Here is a 27058-nt window from a genome sequence, read left to right on the forward strand (position 1 = left end):
GTTGAGTTTCTTATGTTAAGTTGATGATAGTAAGTTCTTGTGTTATTGTTCGCTAAGGTTTAGTTGAGTTTTATTCTAGTTTTTGTTTCAGCTATGTCTCTTTGGTTATGTGTCTTGTTTCCTGTCCAGTCTGTCATGTGTTTCATGTCACACTTCAAGTTCTGCTCAGTCTGAGAGTAGATGATGATGAAGCTAAGATTAGAATAATAAAAGCTGAGCCTAAATGTTGAGCTGAGAAGCGAGTCTGAGAAGTCCTGAAATTAACTAATGCTAAGTTAATATCAAGGCCTTTGCTGTCGTTCCAACCTCAGGGCAAACTTTAGATTCTCCCCAACTTGTGGTAAGGTCATATGAGCAACATAGAACAAAAGTGGGAATTGTGTTTCCTGGTGGGTAATGAGCCTATAAGCTGCATGATGAGACTTCAAGTGCAATTTCAATTCAATTCAATTCAATTCAATTTTATTTATATAGCGCCAAATCAGCAATTTGAAATACTATAGTTGACTGCAAATAATAGATGCAACAAGAATACAAAATAATATTTTTCTGAGAAGCAATAGTGCATAGATACAGCAATAATAAGTTCCCTAAACTGTATGTGTGTGTTTTATTTTAACTGTAGTTTGCAATTGTGTTTGCGCATGTAGTTATCTGTTCATACCTTGCTACATGGCATTATCCAGTAGGCAATAGCCAGGAATGGGAGGCCTACAGTTACTCCCAGGACTGTCCAGCACTTCACACCAATGGACTGCTGCCTCAGGCCAGGCAGATTCTCATACCAGATAGTCAGCAGTTGCTGCTGGCAGTTCGGATGAGCAACAAACTGAAACAGAAGAAAATAAACAAGAAACTTAAATCAGTGGAGAACGAAGGAAGATGAGACAGTTTGGGTACAGGGCAAGGATGGTTAAAGGATGAGAAAGACAAACAGGAAAGGGCGAGTGGTGCTTAAAGCAAACAGCTAGTGATGCCAGGATCTTCAAGGAACAACTCACACTAGCTTCATATGACAAAAAGCTGCTTACATGGTTACTCTTTTTATTGAAGAATATGCATAGAAAATACTACTATATTTTTGTTACTGAGAGGCTGAATAGAAGTATAGAAGTTTTACATTAAGGCAGGTTGTCTTTAATTTAAACCAGAAACAAACCTTGAATATTTTTCTCCAACTTTAGACATGACTCTACTGGGACGGACCCCTTGTAATCTCAGTAGCTCTAGTTATCTACTTATAAGTCCCACTCATGAAAATCCTCTCATCCAAAATGTGCATCTGCAATAAGGTATACAGTTGAAGGACATAGTTTCAGCCAAGGCCTGACTCACCACGCCTGGGACAGGCGTTAAACATTCAATGACTGCAGGATACATCAATGATGTGATGTATGTATTTTATAAAATGTGGGGTTTTTTTGTTTGTTTTATTAGCACACAAAGAAGATGACTATAACTAAAAACGATATTTCAAATATAAAAAATATGCTACCCACAACACAACACAACAACAACACTGATCCTTTGGTTAAAGTGGAAAACCCAAATTTAGATGCATTGGGGAAAAGGGATATCTAAGAGTGAACAAAGTGTTCGTAAATATCTAAGAAAGCAGCCGGTTAAAGTCCCAAGAAAGCAGCAGCAAAGCATTCCTGTGTGAATGTCTTTCAAGCTTTTAATAAATTTCCTCTGCCAGTGTGTGTTCTTGGTATGTTACATCTTTAATGGATGGAATAAAAAGATGGTTTCAAGCAATGGGTCTTGAAAATAAATAAAGTAGGAACATTGTAAGACATGAAATGTTTTTTTTTGCCTCAATATCATGAATTGATGGCAAATATGTGTCTTTCAAAGATTTTTTAATCCTTATTATCTTAGCGAAAGAAAGGATATAATGAATGATAAATAGAAAGTTGAGTGAGAGTCAAAAGAAGTCGCTGTAGCCCACGTGTTTTGTGCGCTTAACGTTCAGTCACCAAGTCAAAAATCTTTGTGTATAGATTTTTACAGCATGTAAGCTAATATAAACCCCAAAAACCCAAACTGAAAACGTCATTTGAACCAGCACTTTTGACACATGCATTTGTATACACTATTTACAATCTACCACAGCTGGGCTAATTGCTGTGTAACACATATATCTGACATTTAAAACCATAAAACAAGGCAATTAAAGTCCAAAGTCCAAATATTACCTTTGACACAAGATTTACTCTAGTCTCTGAAAGACCACCTGTAGAAAGTGTATCTCAGTACACTGGACACAAATCACTTACAGGGTTTGTGTTATATTACAGAATGGACATCAGCGAGATCAGGCCCAACATTTCGATTATTCGCATACTAGGTCTTTAAATTGACAAATGCTGAAAATCCAGTGGTAGTAAAAGGTAACAGAGACATTAATGCCTTGACAACAGATCAGTATGTTTTAAGTTCCAAATATCAATTTCAAAGCAGAACCACAAAAACAATTCCACCTGGCTGTCCTGCTGCATACAATGGAAACTTGCCCATTACGGTTGGCAAATTGATTCTGTATGAAGCTGGATTGCACACTGAGCACAGAGAAGTCCTCCTGGAGTTGGCCCCTCAGGGTTTGCAGGTTTCTCAGATGACATCTGTCAGGGAATTCAGGATTTAACCCTCCTCTTTACTGAGAAATTCACACCTATTTTCAAAGAACTCAGAGCTGCTCTGAAGCCTCCCACTGTCTCTTCCATAGTGTGGCTTCCGTTTTACTGTGGACATAAAATACAGTCACTGCTTTTCCTTGGAAGGACAGTTTGAGTTCCTTACATAGTTGAAAATGTCACCAAATATGTCAACTTAAAAAGCAACTTAAAGCCAGAGTATTGATCTAACAGTTCACAATAAATGTCCTGACTTCTTCGCCTGGTTTAAAACATCAATAGAGCACCTTAAAATATGAAAACCGTCAGATTTCAGTATGCAGTGTGGTCATTTTCTATCTCACGTGGATAATATGTTAAACAGCCATGACTCCTGTGGATGACAAAAACGTATCCTTCTCAAGCTTAATCTAAAATTCTCCTTGACATCTTTGTGGTCGGTGTCTCTCTGTGGACACAGGTGTGGAAAGCAGAGCCTTTTCACAACTCCAGTGAATTATCCAGTCCCAAATTATCCAAAAGAAATTGTGTTATTAAGAATAGCTTGAAGGTCCAAGATTCAAGTTTATTATGATGCGCTTTCAAATAGTTCAGTGCTTATTTAATGTCCACACAGAATCTGACAGAACTGTATCAGCAAAATTGCTCTAGTCAAGCTATACACATTTCATTCTCCCACCATTCCAGCTTTTGTGCTTTCATGGTTTTTAAGCCTTTCATTTGTTATTAAAGTTCTAGAAATGATCTAAATGCAGGTCAAAATGGATGCAGACAAAGTTTAATTTAACAAGAGGGTATATCACAGGATATAACATGAACTGACAGGTAAATTTAAAAAAAAAAGCAAAACAAGACAGCAAAGAAATTGGAACAGGTGGTGGTTAGCACATTGAATTAACAAAGATAGATGGAATGACGGGACTATACTTGCACAGGGGGAGATGGAAATATTTAAGCCTGGACAGCCAATGAGAAGGTGGGAAAGACAAAGAAGTAAAAAAACATAGTAAAGAGACAGGTTACCAAATTAAAGAGGACACAATAAATATCAAATGTCTCAAATCCAAAAAGTGTTTTAGAGAAGGCTAAATGCTGGTGGTATTGGGGAGAACTTTCTTCAAGTTTCCCCATTATGTCAAGTGAAAATGTCTGGGTTATAACCCACAGGGAAACATAAACAACAGCAAACAGGAAAATCCCCTCAGCAGGTGCAGTGGTCTGCACTTCCTTTATGGCGAATTACAGTTTTTAATTATGAAAAGTATGCATACTATACATGATACTTCAATGCAACTAAATTAACAAATGCCAAGAGGGTAAAATTGACATGATTAAATATTACGTATTTGCGAAAGTGCATCTGGTGCTAATTTACTTTTCCAAGTATCTCAAGTAGCTTAGTGTCCATTCTGAATATCTATTTATAGTACTTGAGTATTGTGTATTCATAAAAATCTAAATATATTACTACCTAAATGAAGTCAAGTGGCAAACTTTAATACATTTGTGTTTATGGTTTCCACTTGAATTCATTTAAAAAGAAAAATGGCAACAAGCAGGATGGAAAATCAATTTAATATACAAAGTGCAAAAGAAAGAAGGCAATAAGAAGTGGTGCATTTTCACATTAATTACAGAGTTTATTCTAAGTAAGGCAGTGATAAATGAAAGCCAACAAAGGTCTTACAATGAAGGAAAGGATGGATGTTTTTCTTCCAGCTGGAGGAAGGATGTGGACAACCAAGCAATCAATGTTCAGTCAGCAGTCAGCTAGTGGAACAATCAAACGCTGTGTTTGTGTGTTTTGTATTCACGTCTAAGATTTCAGCAACACCTCACTTCTGGTCATGCGTGCTCTCCCTCGATTTCTGTTCACTTTATTGGGTTCACCCAGTCAATCAATGCCTATCCATCACTTCACCAGTGACCCTTGATCGTCACGTTCGAGGAACATTTATCTGAGCTGACAATTGACATTTTCTGCTTCCTCCACCGATCAAAACAAACATATACAATTTGCATATGGCTGAAAAGCCTCAAACAGTAATACATACACCACCACCTGTCCAGTTACTATAGCTTACTACTGATCAGTCCATCAAACCAATAACCCTTGACATGAAAGCCTCCTGTGTCCATCTACATGCTCTACATGCAGTCACGCTCCACCTGGTTTCCATGGCAATCACACTCTCTCACACCTCTCCTCTTGCCTGGTGTAATTAGCTGCCTGGTATTGGTCATGCTCTCTTGTACAGGATACAAAAAAGCAGCCTGTTTAATGCCCAAAACACACGTGCGCACACATACACACACACGCGCGCACACACACACACGCGCGCACACACACACATATACAAATGCACCTGTGCGCATGCCCAACTACACCAGGGAATTACCTGATTAAAGAAAACATGAGGCACATTAGGATCAGACAGGAACACGTGTGAGTGAGAGAGAATGGCAGGGCAAATGGGGAAAAGGGATTTGGTTTGACATTTTCCTGAGCACCTCTGCACAGCAGGGATTAACTTTTACACACCAGCCAGTGAGTTGTTTACAAAAGGGCCCTGTGAGTCCACATTCACAACAACACTCAAGCATACTGTACTGAAAATATACTGCACAAACAGATCAGAGACACTAGCTTAGTTAGACACAAGTCTGGTTACATGTTAAACTGCAATAAATAATGTATTTCTATCCATGCCTTAGGAATTAAAGGTAGTGTGTTGCATTGGTTTGAATCATATCTGTTTAATAGACTCCACTTTGCTCATGTAAATAAGGAGTCTTCTTTACACAACTACACACACTAACGTTTATTATGGATTTCCACACGGTTCCTTGCTAGGACTAATTCTGTTTACTTTACTCATACGTCCCTTAGGCAGTATCATTAGAAGGCATAGTATACATTTTTATGCTATGCAGATGATACCCAGCTTTATCTATATATGATGCCACACCAGTTAGTTAGCAATGTCTTAAAGACATGAAAACCTTGATGACCTCTGAAGTTTCTGCTTCTAAATTCAGATAAAACAGAGGTTATTTTACTTGGCCCTAAAAATCTTAGAAATGTGGTATAACCAGATACTCTGGATACAATTCCCATATGGAAAAGATATATATAAATCTTATAAAGTTTGTATCTGTCTTGTGTGAAACTTGTATGAAAAACATACAAGAGTAAAAACAGATATAAGATCCCTTGAAAAATTATATAATGAAACTTGTATGTTTCGGATACTTGCTAAAACAATATATGAAAGTAATGAGAAAGTGGCCACTTTCATGAGTAAACCATGTAAGCCTTATATGATTTACTCATGAAAGTGGCCACTTTCATGTCATATAAGTCATATAAGTCATATAAGTTTTTACTATTTCTTTTCCATATGGGTTACCTTGGCATTAAGTAACAGAAAGAGGAATCTTGAAACCAATATTTTCACCAGGATTTGTTCTTAAATATCCATATTAAACAAATATGCAGGACTTTCTTGCATTTGTACAAATATCTCTAAAATTGGAAACATCCTGTCTTAGAGTGGTACTGAAAAGCTAGTTCATGCATTTATTATTTCTGGACTATTCTAATTCATTATTATCGGCTGTTCTAAAACCTCCCTGAATTTCAGTTTATCCAAATTGCTGCTGTGAGAGTACTGACAGGAACTAGAAAAAGAAAGCAGATTTATCCCATATTGGCTTCTATTCACTGGCTCCCTGGACCTCACATACAAGGTCTTAAATGTTCAGGCCCCTCATAATACAATATCACGCCAACAGCGCACTTTGCTCTAAGACTGCTGGCTTACTTGTAGTTCCTAGTGCTTGCTCATAGGGGGTTGTCTGACTATTTCTTTGATCCGTAACTTAAAATATAAAGCACTTTGAGGCGACTGTTGTTGTGATTTGGAACTATATAAATAAAATTTGATTTAGCCGAACTGACAAATCTGCACTTATATTAATGTGTCCATGTTAACACAACAACTAAAAAGTAGTGAGTCTCATTCCATTTTTTATTTTTTTTTTTACTTCTGGTCCCAGGTCTCTGTGAAATTTTCTTTTGCAATACCCAAGTCGATCTGAAAAGACATGGGCAGTGCTGATAATACTCGAATTCCTATGTGTGTGTAATAACTTTAATGGAAATGTACAGGTCCAAAAGGTCAAAGTTACAAAGCAGTCAAAGTTATTATACAACAAAACTGTCTTCTTCCAAACAACAAATGGACATTAAAGTTGAAATGACGAGAGGATTATTGGTCGTGTTTTCTTGCGTGGTCCCATGTGTTTTGGGGGTTGGGTATGGATTTTTGGAACTGTAAAGACCCAAAAAATGAACTCCAATGATATCTCAGATGTACTGCCCTTTGAAAAGGTTAAAGAAAAAGAAGTTGACATAGTACATGAACACCAGTATTAGGTGTCAAAGTCAAACACACTGTGTGACAAGCCTCTTCACCTTTAGAGACCTATAAAGCTGCTGAGACAAACATTTACCGTTTTTTTCTCGTAGTCTTTTGTATTATGTTGACATTTTGTTTAGTTATTACTTACAGAAAATGTTTTCACAGTTCCTGCAAAAATAACTTAATCCCACAAAAAAGGCATTACATACTGCATTGCTAATTCTTTGAATAATTTTTACACTAATTTTTAATGTTGCAAATTAATGCAATTTGTAAAATTTGTTACATTTTTTAACGAGCTAATTGTTTTTTGTCTTACCTTCTTGACTTCATACTTGATAGCCAGTTTGACACGGCTGAGGCAGGGACGGTTGTAGGGACTCGGCGGGCACTGATCCACGTCGCCATTTAAAATCGCCTCAACTTCCTCTGTGTCCCGACAAAGGTCCAACACACCCACCACAAAGTCTTTACACTGCATGGACAGCTTACGGTAGTCATTCTGCATGAGAGTGGATGATGTGAATATATTTCAGAAGGGAGGAAAGAAAGAAAATATTTTATTGTAATTTTCACATAGATGTTAAATGGTAAATGGCCTGTATTTGTATAGCGCTTTTCTAGTCCCTAAGGAGCCCAAAGCGCTTTACACAACCAGTCATCCACCCATTCACACACATATTCACACATTGGTGATGGCAGCTACATTGTAGCCACAGCCACCCTGGGGCACACTGACAGAGGCGAGGCTGCCGGACACTGGTGCCACCGGACCCTCTGACCAGGTGTTACAAATAGATGCAGAAAATGTACAATTCTTCACAGCCTGAGAATCATCCCTGTCCCTACATAATAATCACCTGCCTCTTTTTGTGTTCTCTCAGGTAGTTAGAAATCTTTTACAATGTTTGTTTTTGTATGAATAAAAAAAACAATTATCGAGCTAAGATTCTGTGGGACTTCCAGATACAGATGGACAAAATGGTGGTGGCTAACCAACCGGACAAACAGAAGAAAACGGCTGTAGTGATCGATGTAGCGGTTCCAAATGACAGCAACATCAGGAAGAAGGAATACGAGAAGATTGAGAAATATGAAGGGCTCAGAGAAGAGCTCGAGAAGATAAAAACAGAACAGAAGAATAATAATAGCATAAATGAGGATAAAGTAGGCCAATCCACTCCTTCAATCTGTTCTTTCAGTGAACATACTGTGCTGCCCCAGCTGGGAAGCAACAACAGAATGCTCTAGATATGGCACAATGATAAAAAAAAAGTTATTACTGTACTTTCTTACTAGCAGTGGTGGATGGATGTCTTTTTTCAGTGTTTTCAAAAGTCACTTCAAAAATTATGAACTCAGCTCAGATAAAGCTGAATTCATGAATTTCCTAAAGCTGCTAAACCCTATTAACTGTGTAATTACACTAAATGAATACTCTAAAGTAGCTAGTTTTATTTTTCTTAACTTTCAGTCGCAGTTTATTACAAACTGAAACAATTTATTAAAAGCTTCATTAAAATGAGCACAATTGATTCGTTCAATAAAAGTTCAAGTTTCAATCTCTTACCCCGTGGCTCTCACGGTGCTCTCTTAGCTTTCTTTCTATCAACCACTTTTGCTTGATTCTGTTTAGCAACAGTTGGTTGAACAGGAAGCAGTCAGCAGGCTGGAGCTTCTGGCAGATTTAGAGTCCCTGAGGAATGATTATCATTATGCATTCACCGCCATGTTTGTGCTCTGCTCAAGCAAACTATTACACAATGTTGAGGCAAAAGCTTTTACATTGTTCTTTTCAGTAAAATAATTAGCATTAAACACAGTAGGAAATTATCATCTCCCCTTTCTCAACTTTCTTTCAGTGCATCTTTTTTAAGCAGGTAGCATAAAGTACTTATGTGTATGTCTGTGCCTTCTATTAATATATATACTTATGAAGAACATCATTTATATTCCTCCACAGTTTGGTCTTTTGGACAGTGGACAGTGTCAGTCTTGAATATAAAACTGTGACCTTCCTTCAGTAGAATCCGTGTGTTCACACTCTTAAAGCCCATTCAGCTACAAAATATCAATACATTTTCAAATTTGGTCCATGTTGCTTACATTTATAATTTAAAAAAAATAAAAGAAGCCAACCCTTTGGCAACAAGAAATAAAAGCATTTTTTTCCCTCTTTCAGTCTGCTAGATGAAAGAAATCAATTACTATCTCAAGCCTATTCAAAGACAGGACTTCAGGCTATAAGAAGTACAAAAATATTTTCTTAAACAGTGGTATTTTTATTGCTTAACAGACATCAAAAATGCACACACAAAGATAGTACGCATGCATGAAAATCCAATCATGTTGTGTGGGTTTTTACCTTGACAACTGAGACTGAGGACAGTGTTGTGAGATTGAAATTGGAGACAGAGCGGTGTGAAACCGAGTGAGAATGGTTACAGATGAGTGAACTGAGGGGTACGCGTAAAGAGAGAGAGAGAGAGAGAGTGAGAGAGTGTCAAATGTGACACAATCAGAGAGAGAGAGGGAGGTAATGTAATGTAAGATGGAGGCACTCTCCTTCTTGTTGTCTTTTGTCTCAGTTTTGCTCAATATTTCATTATTTAAAAAAATGTGCAAAATTATATTTCAAATAAAAGTTCATTGACACTTTGCACTGTCTGATTGTATCCTCTCTTACTGCTCACTTACTTTCTAAAAGGTCTTTGGAGCTTTTCTGTGTGTGTCTACAGAGGCTCAGATGACAAACTGATGGGTTTCTTGTGGAGTAAGGTTCAAATATAAATATTTGGTTTGTAAAACAGTTCTGATGGATCCTTAGCAGTCCCCACATAACAATTCAATATGCATTGAATATGTGGCGAATTTAACACTATTGCTCCTGCATGGAGACATGTTGTGCATCTTCTCCAGTGGATGAGAAGTTTTAACCTAACTCACACTGAACATCCAGTTTCATTTAAACAAATGAACTTGTGTCTTACACTACATTCAAAATGTATGTGTACAGTCAGGGGGCTAGCTAGTAGATAACATCAATATGTCAACAAAGCAAAAAGCTTTTATTTGAATCTGTCAAACAGTTCAATTTCAGTTTGTCACTTATGTAGTGGGCGAATAGAATGATAATGACAATATACAGCACTGACAGTTGCTGTAAAGCCAGGCAATTGTTATTCTTTAGGAGAAGTGATACCTGAACCTAACACCTAATGCAGGGAGAGGGGGAGCACTTGACTTCAGTTTTATCTTTAAGTCAGTTTGTGATGGTGACTGAATGTATTTTATTCTCTTATGTGAGCGGGGGAAAAAACGACAGCCACTGAAAATGCTGTTAATAATAGCTGCTGAATATTGTTTAAGTAAAACAAGTGCAAAGAAAACAGACACAGAGAAAACCAACAATAAGGAAAATGGGATCTGATGATTTGAATAATGTGAATTTAGAGGCTTCTTGAATAAATAGGCTGCTGATTGGCAGCTTATTTCTCAGTCTTGGACAAACACGTACCTTTCAATTATGCTTTTCTGAAAATACACATAAATAAATCCACAGACCTATGCTTAGAAAGATGTTAGAGATTCCCATATGTCATAGAGGCTCACAAAAGCACTAACATGGTCATAGCCTTAATCTCAAAAACACATTACGTATACTTGTACAGCACTTCAAGCAGGTTGATTAGATTATTCAGCTCCTTTCAGGATACTGGCATTAGAAGTGAGATGAAAGAAATATAAACTTATGGCATAAATTCTAAATTAATTCACCAAGGAAATGGTAAAATGACATTTTGATTCATTGGCCCAAGTTATCTTATATAAATACAGAGAAAAGAGTTGTTCAGGACTGTGAGGACTGGGCATATTAACTGACATTTGTATGAATGGATAAATACACCTCTGAAGTCATAAAATTGCACCTAATAGCATAGAAAAGTTCATATGTAACATTTTGTGTTAGCAACAAAATGCTCTAACTTTTCCCGCCCACATTTGAACGCTCCATAAAAACACACAGCTTACTTAGGGCTATTGGCATATAACATTATTTGATATTTTAAATTAATGAGAAGATGATGCGATAGGGGACAAGAAAACAAATAAAGAGAAAAAAGACCGAGGGGTGATAATGAGATGGTAATGAGACAGATGAGCTCCAACACAACTGTGGTCCCTCAGGTGAGCCCTTCTCATTAACTTGTCTGGAGACAGAACAGACTGACAAGCAGAAAGGCTGAATATCAGACACAAATGGGGGGTAGAAAGCGGAAGGACCAGAGAAACAATGACAGTTATTAACAAGAGTGTTGAGGGTAAGAGAATGAAGCACTACATGGGTGCACAAAGGCATGCCATTTTCTAGTTCACCAGATGCTTCAGTACCATCTAATGGTAATCACACCAGTGCACATTTTACATGCACTTATTCACAGTACTGCTAGAATTTCTTTAAGATGTACCCATAGGCCATTACTAATAGCCTGCACAAGCCACTCGTGCAGTCAGTCTCTGAAGAAAGACAGTTGACTGACACTTGCATACCCTCTAGCTCCTTTGCACAGGTCTGAGCAAGCTTACAGACAAGACAGATCCAATATCGCAGTGAAAACTGTTCTCACAGCTTTTCTTTGAAGACAATTTTTCACTTATAAGTGAATCTCACTTGGAAAAACAAGCAAATCGTTAGAATTTTTTTTTTTTAAATTATCAAGTATACATATAATGTACGAGTCTAATGGACGAGTGTCTCTGGTTTTTCAGTGAATGCCTTACCCATTATATCCAACGCTAACTGATTTGGGACTCGTACACGAGCTGGCACAGTAGGGGAAATAAGCTTCCTCTCTACCTCAAGCTGCTACCCAAAGCATGCCCACCTGACCACACAGTGTAAAGTGAGCACAAACCAATGACCCTGCCTTGACAGAGATGCCAGCAAACAAATTCAGGTTTGATTTTTTCGTTTAAAAAAAGAATGAAAAAAATTTCAAATCATTTTCATACAAGCTACAGAAAACAAGGGAACATCAGTTAGGCACACTGTCTGAAGTTCTCCTTTCTTACATTTAACCCAGAAGAGAATAGTCCTCTTTAGATATGTTATCACTTGTGGAAATACTCTTTTTGATTTAGATGAGAGAGCTGCCAGCGCAGTGTACACAGGAGGAGCATGAGCTGCTCTATTCTGAGTTTGGACTTTGATCTCGGGATTTAAAGGGTGTTTATTGTCCAGTCCAACTGCGTCAGACATTGATGTTTCCACATGCATCTCCATCATGTAATGTTTAGAAAGGTTCAGGGTTGGAGTGCATTAATGATATGGGCTTTACATTTATTAAGAAACAATATTAAATATTACACAAGCAAAATAATCCATTTAGAGGTCGCTCACCTCTAACCCTGATCCTAACGTCCAATCTTTAAACTTCAAATATCCCTTCGGAGATATGATATTTACTTCCAAGCTTTTGAAATTAAAATTATTCCTCACCAAGACAGTGACACAAATACTAACATACATTCATGTCAGTATTTTTACATCAGTTTCATTATCATTTTTCTCTCACACTGCAAAATGCTCCATTTTAAACTCTTTTTTCCCCAACAACTTGAGGGCACATTAATTTACTAACAGGTAGTTCACAAGGGTAATAAAAATCTACAGTGCCCTAGGAAATACATTCAAGATGTGATCACTGGTAGGAATGCGGGGAAGAGTCAGATGCATATATTTTCTTAAAGCAGCATATTCCTGATCTATATAGCTTTAAAAAAAATAGACCAATAAAAATGCCTTAGTCAATCACAATACCAGGCTCAAGAAAAGATAGATCCCTGAAAATAATGTTCAATGTGCTGTTTTTACTTAAGCGTCTGCACTGATGCAGCTGCATTCAACAAGGAGCTTCCCCTTGGAGCAAAACTAAAAAAAAACAATTCAGGACAGGGTTTATAAATTTTATTATAAAGAGCTTACAAACTTTCAGTGGAACAAAAATATAGGTATATTTTCTAAACTATTTAAAACTGTCAACTTACCTCACACTTGATTTAGAGTTGATAAATGCTACTAAATAAACTTGTGGAGGGCATATTCAAGGTGATTAAAGAGCTAATGGATGCTTAAACAAACCTGAGCTGTGAAATAACTGCTGTGTCCTGTGATAAAACGGATACATAAATAGGTTAATGTTGACATTTCTAGCTCATCTTTAAACACTGGCAGTTAATGAGTTGAAAATATCTCAAATACTTATCTAATATTTAAAGTATGCTAAAGCTTGCAAAACCCAGTTTCATGACTAGATGGTGGCCACTCTCCCTTGGCCCCACAAAGCAGTTAAGGTTTACACCACCATCTACTTTAGTTTTAGAGTTTTGGTGCAGTGCATCTGACTCTTACTTTTGTAGTTGCACTTTAGGAGAAACACTGGATTACATTCTTTCCCTTTAATTCCTTGTATGGCTTGACAGCTGCAGATGGCAGGACAATCCCTTGATACCAAGAGAAAGACAGAGTGAGAGAGGAATATTACTGGGGCTAGTGCCAACTGCTCAAACTGATATGGCATGGAATCACCATGGTGCTCCACTGCACTAATGTCAGTTTTTGGATTCTGGAGGGGAGCAGTCGCTCATTTCAAAAGAGCCCTTTGAGATCCCTTGTGATTCTGTGTCACTTTTCTTCTCTGGCCTGAGGATCACTGAACAAATCCTGGCTCACACATCTGTTCATCCTCCTCAGCCCTTTCCTGCCACCCACTTACATGCTTTTTAGCACTTTTCAAATTTAAGCAGCGGGTAGAATAAGGTTCATAGCTGGTGGTTGAACTTATAGACACTAGTGTACATTTGCAGTATGACATCTGTATCTCTACAAAACAAATCTTTATTTTTAAACTAGTAAAGTATGAATAAAGAGAAGAATGAAGAAAAGCCAATAGGACACCTCACCTTAAATTCTGTCTCAATGTTGGCCAGTCTTGCCAGTTCATTGCTGAGCTCGAGAGCGGTGAGCACAGGGTCTTCACTGCTGAGCGACAGGTAAGCTGCACTGGCCAGGGCCTTATATGCATTCATCCTGGAGCGTGAGTGGCTGAAGGAGTCTTTCTTCTGTTTCTCCACACATTCTGAACATTTACAGAAATAGTCATGGGGCCTTTCAATGCGAGCCCCCTTCGTCAGGAGGATGTGGACAATCTCGTATTCCTGGCAGTGAGCAGCCAGGACGATGGGTGTGATGTCATGAGAGAAGCGCGTTCCGTCTTCGTCGTAGGCGTAAAAGTCATCATCACGCATCTCTTGCTCCAAAGTGCTCAAAGCCAACCGCAGACCTCCACCAAAAGCAGGATGGGCGAGAATGGCTTCAACGATTCTAACATAACCTTTTGAGATGGCCAAAAGGAGGCCATCACCAATCCTAGCCAAACCATCTTTCTTTAGCAGCAGTTCAGTCACTTCTAGGTGCTCGTTACCCACTGCGAGCTGCAAAGCATTCTGGCCCATGTAGTCCACACAATTAAAGTTAAGGGTTTTGGACTCTTCCAGCATCTTGCGGACCACGGGAATGTTTCCGTATTCAGCAGCATCCAGAAAACGCTCCTCTTCTGCAGTGAGGGCCGAGCCACGCTCATTGAACATATAGGCTGGGCCCCGCACTGCCTGGCGACGCCCCTTCTCCCTCAATGTTGTGTGGCGGCGCTGCATGGCTTCCACCCTGGAGACAGTAAAGACAGTTAAACACACTACATCATTAAAAAACACAATGATTATTGAGATGGCAATGCAGGTAGAACACAACAAAGGAATTCAAGACTCAGAGAAAGAAGCAACAAAGTGATGAAAAGTAAGTGACTGAAAATTAGAGCTGTGCTTAACACAGACTTCTCCAGTGACTGTACAGAAAGCACCCCAAGATGCTAGTGATTTATCTGCCCCCAGACAGATCAATAAACCCCTATAATGGGTCAAATCTCTTTGTTGGGCAGGTCAACAGCTGTGATTGCCAAAGCAGAGATGAAGCTGTCAGGTTAACTAGCTCTAGAATGACAAACTTATACTGTGTCATCCAAAGTGACCATTTGAACACTGGTGAATAAGAGTTCGTCACTTGGAAATTTGCATGGATATGGATTTAAAAATGCACATCCTGCTCTTTACAGTGTCTTTTTCTGCCTTTGTCCAACCATCCGAAGTAACACAGTGCCAGTAGATTGAAGAGAACTGCTTTTAATCATGTCCATTAGTGCAAAACAGTTTTCATCAGGACTATTGTGCTCCAACTACTTTGTTACAAATTGTCCAAATCAGCACTATTGTACTCCACCCACTGCAATTAAATTCACCGTAGCATCTGTGTCTACTGTATGATTGGACAGTCGGTGAAACCCAGATAATGAAAAAACCTTGAAACTCCCCAGAGAGAGAGAGAGATAGCAGAGGTGAGGTACCGTTTTTAAAGCCATAATTGGGTAGTATTATCCATGTACAAGACTGTTAAAGGATTTTCAATATAATGCTGCTATTATGAGTTAAATGGCTGTAAATGATACAGTGACCTTATAAATGACTAGGGGTTCAGATTCACATTAGACCTGCCAGCAAAATGAAAAAAAAAAGGTAATAAAAATACCATGTGAGGTTATTTTGAATTTGAGTTATTTGTAATTGTGTGCGTGCGTGTGTGTGCTCGTGCATGGGCAGAATGCAGGACATTGAATTGAAGGAAATGGTGAAAATGGAAACTTGTTCAAGGTAGAAATATTCCCCAGGGGTGTCAAAGGATGTGGAACTGAGAAGATGAAGAGAGCTCACCAGGACATATCTTGTGTGTACATGTGAGTGTGTGTATGGGTTTGGTGGGGGGGGGGGGGGGGGAGAGAGAGAGAGAGAGAGAGAGAGAGAGAGAGAGAGAGAGAGAGAGAGAGAGAGAGAGAAATGTGACACAATCAGTTGTGCATGTCCTTGACTGCCAATCAGTGGGAGTAAGCAACCCCCACCCCCCATACAGAAACATGAATAATTACACATTACACCAGAACTTGAACAAAACCTAAATTAACAATAGCATGTAATGTAAGCTAACATTATACAGTGGCTCTAAAGAAAGTACTATCTATTAACTCCAGCACAAAAGCATCTTTTCCTATTGGTCATTGTGTGTTTTGTTGATTCAGTCCTTTACGCTGTAAGTTGTGTCTAATGTCTTCTCCACCTTTACACAAACACATACGGAGGGGGATATTCTTACAGAGATATTTGTAAACATTGGGAGGATTTCTCATAAATGAAGAAAGAGGCTGGCTGCCAGCCCATTTAGATAACCTTATAGTCAGGTAATGAATTGCCATTATCTGTCCCTCTCTAGCTCCCTCTCCATCCATCTTTGCCTGTTTGTGATTCGGCTCTGAAATAAAATTTACCATCATCATTTTAATGTGGAACGAGAGTCACACAGACAAGAAGAGCCAGACACAATTGAGATAAACAGGCAGAGAGAAGCCATGTCTACATGTAGGTACAGAACAAGAAGAGAAATTATCAAAGCATGGCATGTGTACATATGTGTTTTGGCTTATATATCTAGGGTCTGAGACTAAATTCTTATGTCATAGAGTGGTAATTCTAAAGAAAGACAAAAAAGACTTATTGCATTTAACAAAAGAAGAAGAAGGGAAGAAAAACTGCTTTTTAAAACAAACAACATCTGACTACAATTGTCCTCTTGGAGAGTACAATATTTATCCAAGAGCTTTGGTTAAGAAGCATTTTATCCATCTATGACTTACTTTATACTGGTGTACTTTAATGTTGTTTCAAACTATTTTATTAAATCTACCCGCCTCAGTTTCATACTAAGTATACACTCTGCATTTGTAAAGTGGACATGGCTTCAAAATCATGAAGTTTAGATTCAGTGGTGATGGCACCTATTTTCTTTTAATTTAATGTGATCAGACTATTCACTATAGTAATGTAAGTACTGTTTTTTTAAAATCCTGAAACTGCAGCTGTTACTGAGTCTGCCCAATTTGCTGGTGGATCCCAGTATGAGCCTCCTGCAAATCACTGAGAGCAGCTGTCCAATCACACAGCTTCCTCTTGTACTAGCAACAAAACTGACAGAAAAAGAGAAAAAAAGCAATCTTGCACCATTGCCGCGAGTATCTCTAACACAGCAGTGGTGCTTGTTCAAAAAAACGTCTCAAACTACAGTTCTTTTGAGATCTCAGACACTTAATTGGCTTGAGTCTAGCTCACTGGATTGTAAAAGTTCAACCTGAGTCGTAGTTTGGGTGATGCACAGGTGGACAGACCAGGTTTTTTTTTTTTTTAAGAAAAACATCATATGTGGCTAAAAAATGTATATTATACAAGCATTATTGGAAAACTAAGCCAAGAAGCCAAGCTCAAAGTGAATAGCTACAACATAAATTAAAGAAATAAAAATAAAAATCAAATACATGGTTGGACTGTATCTCTACAAAACAAATGTAGATGCTACTTTCTGGAGTAAATATGCAAAACCACTCACAGGTGTCAAATGTAAAGCGTTTTTACGCTTTTTACTCAAAAAGCAGCAAAAAAATGTGTTGGAAATGTACAATGAAGCATTAGCACAGAATGAAAATACAATAAGATAACTGTCACTATGAGCTTTTCAGCCAGGTAAACTGCACGAACAGTTTTTTACGTGTCCTCTTTTCACACTTGAACTTTCCAGGGTTGAGGCACTAAGTCATTTATAATCTGTGCAGGCAATCAATTAGGTTAGGTCATTTACCGGTGAACTAGCGAGAAGGAAGGAAAGAAAAGATTAATCAGGTTTGAAATCAAATTTTATAGAAATGACTAATGAGTTAGTGTTTTATCAGTGGGCAAACACACACGTACACACAAACACACACACACACATCTGAGAAAAGTTACAGTCTTGGCTCTCTGTCTCTGCTTTTGTCAACCACACACAGAGTTCAAACAGTAAATTGCCATTTTTTTTTAAGATCAAAGTCGAGTTACTCAACATAATTTAATGGTAATGAGAAACAGACATGTCCAGCCTGCTCTTTCACACAAAACCTGAGCACACATGTGTCCAACATTTCACCTAGTCAGCCATCAGAGAGAGCTTCTTCCATGTTAGGCCTGTTAAGCTGGACACTGGTATCAAAAAGCCAGACCAGGGAAGATCAAAGTCCAAACTCTGAGGCCTGTTATTCTCAATATCTGATAGTCATAGCTAAGCTGGCAGTGTAACATTAATATCCATTAAGTATTGTCATTTATGTCCCACTTTTTTCCTCTGGACATTTTCTAAATTGATGTAGTGGGCTGCATGCACCAAAACTGTGCTCCTTTGTTTTTATTGAAACAATTCAATACATATGTAGTTATACAGGAAACAGCTAAACATAATTCTGTACACTGTATTGTGGAAATCAATCTCTGCAACCTGCTCCAGCTCTGTGTCACATGCCTTAATCTGCCCCTGTTTCCTATTTAACGATCTCTGAACACAAGGAGGTAGTAAGGGCTTCACTTCCTCACATATGCATTTTGCACATACATGACTTCACAGCTTAATGGAGGTTGAGATGGAAGAGAAAGTGGCAGCTTTATAAATTCCACATACTGACTATAGTGAACTAATATTTCAGATAACAGCACATCTTAGCATGTGATGTTAAACGCACAGTAAGTTCAGATATGTCACCAATAACATTACTCAAAGCATTTATTTGAAAAGTCTGCTAATGTGCTGTCTATGCAGTGTCGGTCTGTGCCTCACAAGCTAGGTGCACCTGGTTTTGTGTCAATCCTGCCTGCCTCCACGCTTTTCAAAACTGACCTCTACTTGTTGACATTCCAGGTGGATTAAGGTTTGTGGTTATAGTTTAGAAATAAGTCCACGGACTATGCACAAGGCCAGTGATCACAGGGCACGCGAATTAATTTTCTGGCTTAATTGTATAAGGTGAGGGGGAGGACTCACGTTTGCCGGGTTTCGGAGTTGAACTCGGTGTCTATGTGCTCAACAGTGTAGTGGTTCCCATAGTCCGAGAGCTCCGGAGCCCGGTGCAGTCTCTGTCCGCGGTGCTGAAAGCGCTCAGCGTTGGCCGCTCCACGTCCCCTCCACTTGGGAAACGGGTCATCGTACTGGTCGTAGACCGCATCTATGTGTATACCTGGCCGCGAGAGAAACGGCGAGCCGGTGTCCCCGGTGCGCTGGGGGAACTTTGGCGGTGTAAAGTGTGTGGAACCCCCGGTTTCCTGGTACTCTGGAGACGGGTGAAGACACTCCGGAGAGGCGAGGTAAGGTGGGTCGGTGTCCCCAAGCAGCGGAGAGGCGGAGGAGAACAGGTCTAGGGGCCGCGGAGAGGAGGGAGATCCTCGGGGAAGTCTGAGAGAGAGAGGCGAGGAGGGAGACTCGGAGAGGTGCCCCCTCTCGCCGCTGTCGCTTTCCTCGCCCTCGTCACACATTGGGAGAGTTTCCGTCCACCATATACTTTAAAATATTTAAGCTATGTGACAGACATTTAACAGTGTTTGTCAAAGTTGCCACCGCACAAGTTTCTTCTGAGCAGCGCCGTGGCGACGAGCCAAGCCTCCACCTTTGCCTCTGAGTGCGCGCGCTAATTAGAAGGCAGCGAGTGCGCGCGCAGGGAAAAGCCAACCCTTTACAAAATGGAAGGAAAAGAAGAAGAGGCAACACCATAAAGTAGCTTAACTTACACATAACACCGGCCAAGACAGACGACGACACCTCAGGGTTGCATTTGCTAATTAGCAAGTACAAATAAGCTGTAATTTTGCTTTTTAAATTTGTTTATTAAAAAAAATAATAATAAATCTAATTTTAGGAGTAGACGGGCGAGAGAGAGAGAGAAGGGGGGGAAGAGAGAGCTTGTTTAGGATGTGAAGGGGTTAATGAGAATGCCCACCTGTTATTGACCAATTACTGGCACTGGCATAATCTCATCTTGTTATTGCTTTAGAGAACAAACAAGCGAGTCTTAGCTTACAAGTAATATCAGTGGGAGCTTTACTTTCATATAAAAAGCCGTTAGTTTCTCAAGAGTTTGGCAGATATAAGGGATATACAGTCTGTTACTGTGTGTCCATTTGTGCGTGCATGTTCGGTCTTCTAATTAGTGGCAGAGACACATTAGTCACGATGGAGACTTCCTGCAAACCCACACAGACACTAACCAGTTCTAACCCAGCACTTTGATCTTAGATCATTCTTATATTCATGCAACAAACACATCCACACACAACAAGCCCTCTTTTCTGGTGTTGGGTGGACAATAGTTAACCTACAGTCTGTGAATTATCCTGCATAAAAGTGTTATTGAGTTTTGTTAAATTAAAGAATACAAATAGCAGTAACTTACCAATGCCGGTTTACTTATAAATAATAAAAATATTTGCCTAATGATTGAATTCCTTAAGCGTGAGTTACAAGAAGATGAGCAGACACACGCTGGAGATTTATGTGTTTATCCTTTGATAACCATTAACTTTCGCACATGCTACGGGTTAACTGGCGTCTTTTAGAGGTTGAGATCGATCAACCTAATGACAGTCATATAGGGAAAATTAAAAGTTACATACCCATAACTTCCTTTTCTACAAAATTAAGAAACTAAGTGACTCATAAATATTTTAATGTCAGATTTCACATCTTTTTCACATTAGAGTAAAGGGATTAAAATGAAAAAAGCCAGTGAAGCAGCCATGCGGGAGTAATTACACACATAGAAATTCAGATTTTAATGAAAGTGTAGAACTGTTACAGCACAAGCCTCTCTCTTGGAAATACCAAAACATTTTTATTTTTTTTTACCAAGTAGTCTGTATGATCAACACAATGACCTTGAATCAAATGCATTATCAGTGATAAAGCTCCTGTTTAATCTATACTTTTTGATTCAGCAGTTAAATAAAAGCTTAATTAGACAGGGATGACACTGAAATATGTGTGCATATCATTTTAAGATAAATTAAGCTACAATTGTAAACAGCTGTTTCCATTTGCTTTGACATTTACCAAAACACACATTGTAGACACACATTGTAAAAAGCACTACTGTAATATAAAAATGCTCAAAAAAGAAATGAGCAAGCATAAAAATGTAAGTAACAAGTACAAAAGCTGATTATTCAAATGACCTGCTGCAGCTTTTCACAAACACATAAATATGCAACACTCTTTTAACGTATCGCAAACAGTAGATTATCTTTTTGGTTTTAAAAAAGAGGCATGATGTAATGCCTCTGCATGGGTGTGAAATTGCCTGGCCTCAGCCCAATCACTGTGTCACTGCAGGTGTTTCTATTGTCTGTCAGAGGCAGAACTCTTGCTGTGAAATCACTGATTGGGAGTGTTTAGAAAAGCCACATAACTGTGTAAGAGCGATTTGGTGTTCCATTTGATTCAGAGTGAAACTACGATTTCAAAGTAAAGGACACAACTCGCTAACAGTGAGTTTAACAGTATATTAAATGCTTATGTAAACTCCAGTGCGTAGATTTAAGATTATCTCCTCACATGTTCAAGATAAACAGACAAAGACAAAGATGAAAGGCAGACAGACAGCAATACAGAAGTTTGATTGAATTACATCTTGCAACAGAACAAAGGCCAAGTATGATCATATTAAAACACCAATCCAGTTCCTCCCAGCAGCCCAAACACTCTCCTTTCATTTTGCACAGTTGCAAAATTACAACTCCTTCCTTCATAAAATCTGACATTGTGCAAGTGACCAAACTGGAAATAAACCTATCCAAACACGCCTTAGCTAAGATGCAATGTTACAACAGCCCAATTTTAACAAGCTCCACTTTTAACACATACTACTTCTAGCAGCCAAGTCAGTCCAGTTTGTTGGACAAGCTGTCAGGAGGTCTCCATTCTCTTGTGACAGGGGATGGCAGATGTGCCAGTTTGATGATGCCAGGCATCTCTTACTGTGTTTGAGTTATAGAATAAATGTTCTCAGTCTGGGCTCCACATCTGACAGCTGTTCACCTCTGCAAACCCGTGGCATCTGGAGAGAAAGTCCACTGGAAAGAGTTGATAGTTTCCGAAACCTTGAGCTGCTTCTAGCATTGGCTGAAGAAGGTAAATTGCAACCCCGCTGCCCCATCAGGTCATTATTTCCTCCCTCTTCGGATAATTAGAAGGTAGCAGACCACATTAATTTCTGCCACTCAGAATGTCTGAATACATTTTTAAGGATCTCTGTTTTCTGTCTGTACATTTTAAAATCATAAGCTCTCATTTATTGGCATGTTTTACTTTGAGTATACTTACAAATAGCAAAACCATAGATTATATAAATATAAATTAGAAGAGCACACAAACTAAAATATAGAAAGGTAATCCATACTGTTTAGACATGCACATTCACAAGATTTGATCCTAAGTCAGCAAAAAAAAAAAATGTCACATGTCCACATTTAACATATATGTTCATACACAATGGTAGAACATCACATACATATATTCAGGTGAACAATATACATTCACCCATCCATCATCTTTTATGCATTTTAATGCATAGAGGCATTTTTGGCACCTCGGAAAAAGGTTTTGGCCAGAGCAGGAGGTCAGTTATCAGTACTGTATTAAAATATTCATAAATAAAAAAATCATGACAATCAATAAAATACACAGATTTGTGTCAAATTCATAGCACAGCCACTGATTTCACAGTGTCTTTATCTTTGTAGACACCTCTACACTGCATCTTTGAGTAAAGAAAGACTTGCATTTACTGAACGAGCTTGCTATTAAGAACGTTTGACAGCAAAAAGCAGCAATTTTTCTTATTTTTGAAAGTACCAACATCTCTACTAGAGAGCATGATTTACATCCTACAGTTGCAAATGTTTCTAAGCCTGTAAAGGAACTTTAAGGTTAGAGATTTCTCAATTAATTTTCCAAGTTGGCACTGGATATCTCAATATTTATGCAAAAGAATGCCGTTTCCCCCACATTTGCAGTGCTTTTTGATGCCTGAGCATAACCAGCTAAATGCTAATCTGCCAGAAGATGATACAAATTAAATATGTCATCAATTTGTTTTGCAGAGACAGATTGTCTGAACATTTTGCATTGGAAGGCAGTTTGAAGATATATTCAATATAAACTTGTCATGTTGATTACAAACATAACCTATACATGTTTGCTAATGCAAATTAGCTGCATGTAAATGTATTTGTTATAAGACAGTCAAAATCAAAAACACACAGAAGAGTAAACGATGACAAACATCAATCATTCAGTGGGTTCCAGTGTCTTTTCCCATTCCTGTGTACTGAACAGTCACCTCTTTTTTTCACACCCTGTCATCTGCTCCCTCACTGTCAAACACGCTTGCTCTCAGCTGTTTGGGTTTTTTTTTTTGTTGTCTTCGTTAACTTTTTTTGTCCACTCTGAGGGTATAAGACTTGGTCACATTTGGTTAGAATCTAGACTTCTCAGATTTGCTGAAGGTGCTTTGGGTTGAGTGGAGTGAAAAGTGATTAAAACACGAAAGAGACAATAATTTACTTTAAGATAATGTAAGAAGCATAAAGTTCAAAGTCATTTTTGGAGGTCCTTTATTTTTGGTTTCAACATTCTGTTCTATGTGGTAGGAAATTGGATCTATGGGTTAAAGAGGAAAGAAATTGCCAATAAAAGTCATCAGCCCTAATCAGACCTCACTGTTCGAGCCGTCTATGTGATTGATTGGGGCTAAAAGTGGTACAATCGTGCTGCCTGTCACAGGTAAACAAGGCCAGACTGCCAGAGGCTTCCTGTCTTTGTGAATTCACTGGTCAAAACTGACAGTGTTAATGTGTCAGAGGAGGAAGTGCACAAAAGGCAACTGCTTACACCCTCCATTGACCTCATGATAGTTTTATTGGTCACTGAGTCAATCACCCACCATTCCATCAATGGAAGCAGCACAGCAAAGACACAGCTTTTTCTTTATCTTACTTGAATATTTGCTTCTCTTGCTCTCCTCCAACCAGCGAGATCTTTCACAGTTGAGTTTGTTAATAGCTGGCAGATAATGGAGTCAATGCATACTCTATGCATATTTTATTGGTACAGAGCAGCTGGAAAGGCACTGAAATGTTTAAAACCTTTATAAAGTCTGCTTCCAACTAGCCTTTATTAAAGATATCAGATGCTGTGTAGTTGCATGCAGCTGTCTAAACCACACGCATGGACACAAACAGGCAAAACAGTGCAAATTAATTCAAATAAATGCTCTAAGAATAATATCTTCTCCTAGTCTGTTTCTTCTGTTATTGCACACTGTGAATATACGCTTATTGTTAACCAAGACGTTCTGAATTTTCAGTTTTATATACTGTGTGTACTCATGGCTATTTATCATTTAAAAGCAATCATATTCATGGCTCCCAACAAGCCAAACTCCCTGCATAGAATGTAATGCCAGAATGCAGGCTATATGGAACTAGCTGACATATACTTTTATTTACAACCTTGTGGTTGTTACTTTGTGTGAAATGTATTCAATGCTTCAGTGCATTTAATACATTTCCATCTTGATCCCCATCTCTAAGTCGTTATGGAATAGTGGGAGCAAGTATTTTGTGGTTCAACAATTTCTATGTGTGCGTGTGTTTTTGTGAGTATCTGGCCTTGGGAGGTTCAAATTTAGCAGATGGTGGAACTGAAAGGCAGCAGTAAAAACCTTAATTTAAGCTGCGACAAGGGAAATGGAGCCTTCTCATTGCCAAACTGGGTGCTGACATTGGGTCTCTGGTGGTGTCAATAGATACTTGCTGCATTCTCCAAGGTCTGGCATTTCTCTTTTGAGTTCTCTTTCTCATTATCTAAGACAAAGGACCTAAAAAGTCAATGATTTGAACCGACACAATTGAAGTTGAATTTCCTTGCTCTTTACGGTAAATTGAACCTCTGAAGGTGTCTTCTTGGTTCAAAAATCAATAATGAAGGTTATCTACAAATATCATTTTAAAGTAAATGTGCCTTGACATTACCACGTGCTGACAAGTAGAAACGTTCTCATTTGATCTGACTGATTTTTGTCCCTCTGAAGTTGTGAGTTGTAACAAACTCTAACTAGCAATCCATATAAAGTGGGGACTGCAGTGTCATTACCTCATACAGAGAAGATCCATGGAACTTGCCATTAATTATCCCCACCAGTGACCTGTGCTGGGACAATCAACACAGTCTCTGGCACTGGGTCTGCTCCCTCTGCTTAACAGCTGGAGAGCCGAATGCACCCACTGTGTCATCTTGAGTGAGAGGAGGCCCCCTACTAAGTAAACAAATCACCTGTGCTGAACTTAAATGAAAATGTTCTGAGGTCTACTTTGGTAAAAAACTAATTTCCAAATCTTTATTGGCTGCACAGCAAGAGTTAAGGCCAGTGTAAGGCTAAAAGCCTGTGAGGAACACTTGAATACAGTAGGTTCAGAAGAAAGCATAACTCCTCTTTAATTCTTAATGCTTGTGGTTGTGCAAATACAGCTGAAATCATCCATTTTTTAAATAAATGAAAGTATAAATAAAACACTTAAAAAAAAAAAAGCTGATACTGCCATCAAAAACCGAAAACACACCCTCCATAAATCCATAAACTGATGACAGGATATAAAAAGTGAGACTGAAAGATGCCGCTTTTCTTAAACAAGAATAGCAAATGAGGTAGTATTCAGCAGTTTTCTGATGTGAGGCCATTTTCCATTTGTCTATATCCATACATATATAAAGAAATGTACAGTTATACCAAGGTGAAATGGCTACAAGACTTGCCTATTTCCCCTGAAACGAAAAAAGGAATAAATGACTTGGGTAATAGTTTTAAAATCTCACAGGAGACCAGTATGTACGCCTACAAACACACAAACATATATAATCTAAGCACTAGAAGGGTGAGTTATTGACCCAAAGGGAATAGATTTGGGTGCAGAATTACTTAAACTTCCCACATCAACATTCTCTGTTTCCCCACAACATATCCCACCTACAGCAGCATGCCGGTTCTCTTGCTCTCTCCCTGAACTGTAAATGACTTCACAGTACATCCACCTCTAACCCCCTGGTGAACCCACACAAGCCTCACCAGTGCCTTGTTACACATCAGGTTTCTTTCTCAAGCCCCTTCATCTCAGTCTCACCCAGCTTTGACAACCATGGGAAATCCATGCTGTAAATCGAAAAAGGTCCTGAGGGAATGATGGGCCTGGTTAGATTTCCCCCTTTAACTTCTTTGTTTAGAGCGTAAAAGTGAAACAAAACTGTGACAGGACTGAGGACTTTTTCATGATAATTTATATTGATAAAAAAAGTTACACGCTAAATGCATTTATTAGATTAGAGAAAACACACACACACAAAGAAAAAATATGAGTCCCTCCCACCCAACTGATTGACATTACCAATTCATTTCTTTTGCATTTAACATACTAATGAGGATAGGCACAGATGCTGTCAGCTACTAAGCTACTATCTGACATTTTATGTAGCTGCAGAGATGGTTCAGAAAAAAGAATATTTAAAGCTCAGCAGACTGGCGCTTTTTTTTTTTTTACATTTGTTTTAGACAACAATGTGGTTCTGAGGTACAGATGAGAAGCATAAACTACATCAGGCTGTGGTTACATAAGCATACTTTTTATCCATACCTCCATAGAGGGGATGGAAGGAATTTCTAATATATTTAAACAAAATGATGACAGAATTATCCTCAAACTGAAACACACGCATAATTTCTAAGTGCAGGTTTCCAGAGGCATGTGGATTTTTGCTTTACATTAAACTTTGCCATGTGGGGTATAGCTAGATAATGATGGTCATTCCAGCTTGCATGGAGAGCTACAAACACACTGCAAATACAGTATACCTTTCAGGAAGCAGCTAATGTAATAGTTTCCACCTGCCCAAGTACGAGTGGGATAATATTGCTAGATAACTGCGAGCTTATGAAAAGC

At 38.6% G+C, this 27058-nt stretch overlaps 1 protein-coding gene across 2 annotated transcripts in view; it reads right to left on the reverse strand.

Moving 5' to 3' along the window:
* The window catches only part of trpc7b (transient receptor potential cation channel, subfamily C, member 7b), a 93902-nt gene that overhangs the window by 36424 nt on the left and 30420 nt on the right, over positions 1–27058 (reverse strand). Inside the window, exons 1-4 of one of the 2 annotated variants that reach the window (XM_085134407.1) lie at positions 19062–20450; positions 14024–14786; positions 7380–7562; positions 665–829 (exon numbers count right to left, since the gene is read on the reverse strand). In XM_085134407.1, coding sequence (XP_084990533.1) covers positions 665–829; positions 7380–7562; positions 14024–14786; positions 19062–19549 — 1599 coding nt within the window. In that variant the 5' untranslated portion in view covers positions 19550–20450. Of the gene's footprint in view, positions 1–664; positions 830–7379; positions 7563–14023; positions 14787–19061; positions 20451–27058 lie in introns of those variants that run through there. The other variant, XM_085134408.1, reaches the window with a different exon arrangement.

Source organism: Neolamprologus multifasciatus, chromosome 2 (genome assembly GCF_963576455.1).
Source record: "Neolamprologus multifasciatus chromosome 2, fNeoMul1.2, whole genome shotgun sequence".
Classification (NCBI taxonomy): Eukaryota; Metazoa; Chordata; class Actinopteri; order Cichliformes; family Cichlidae; genus Neolamprologus; species Neolamprologus multifasciatus.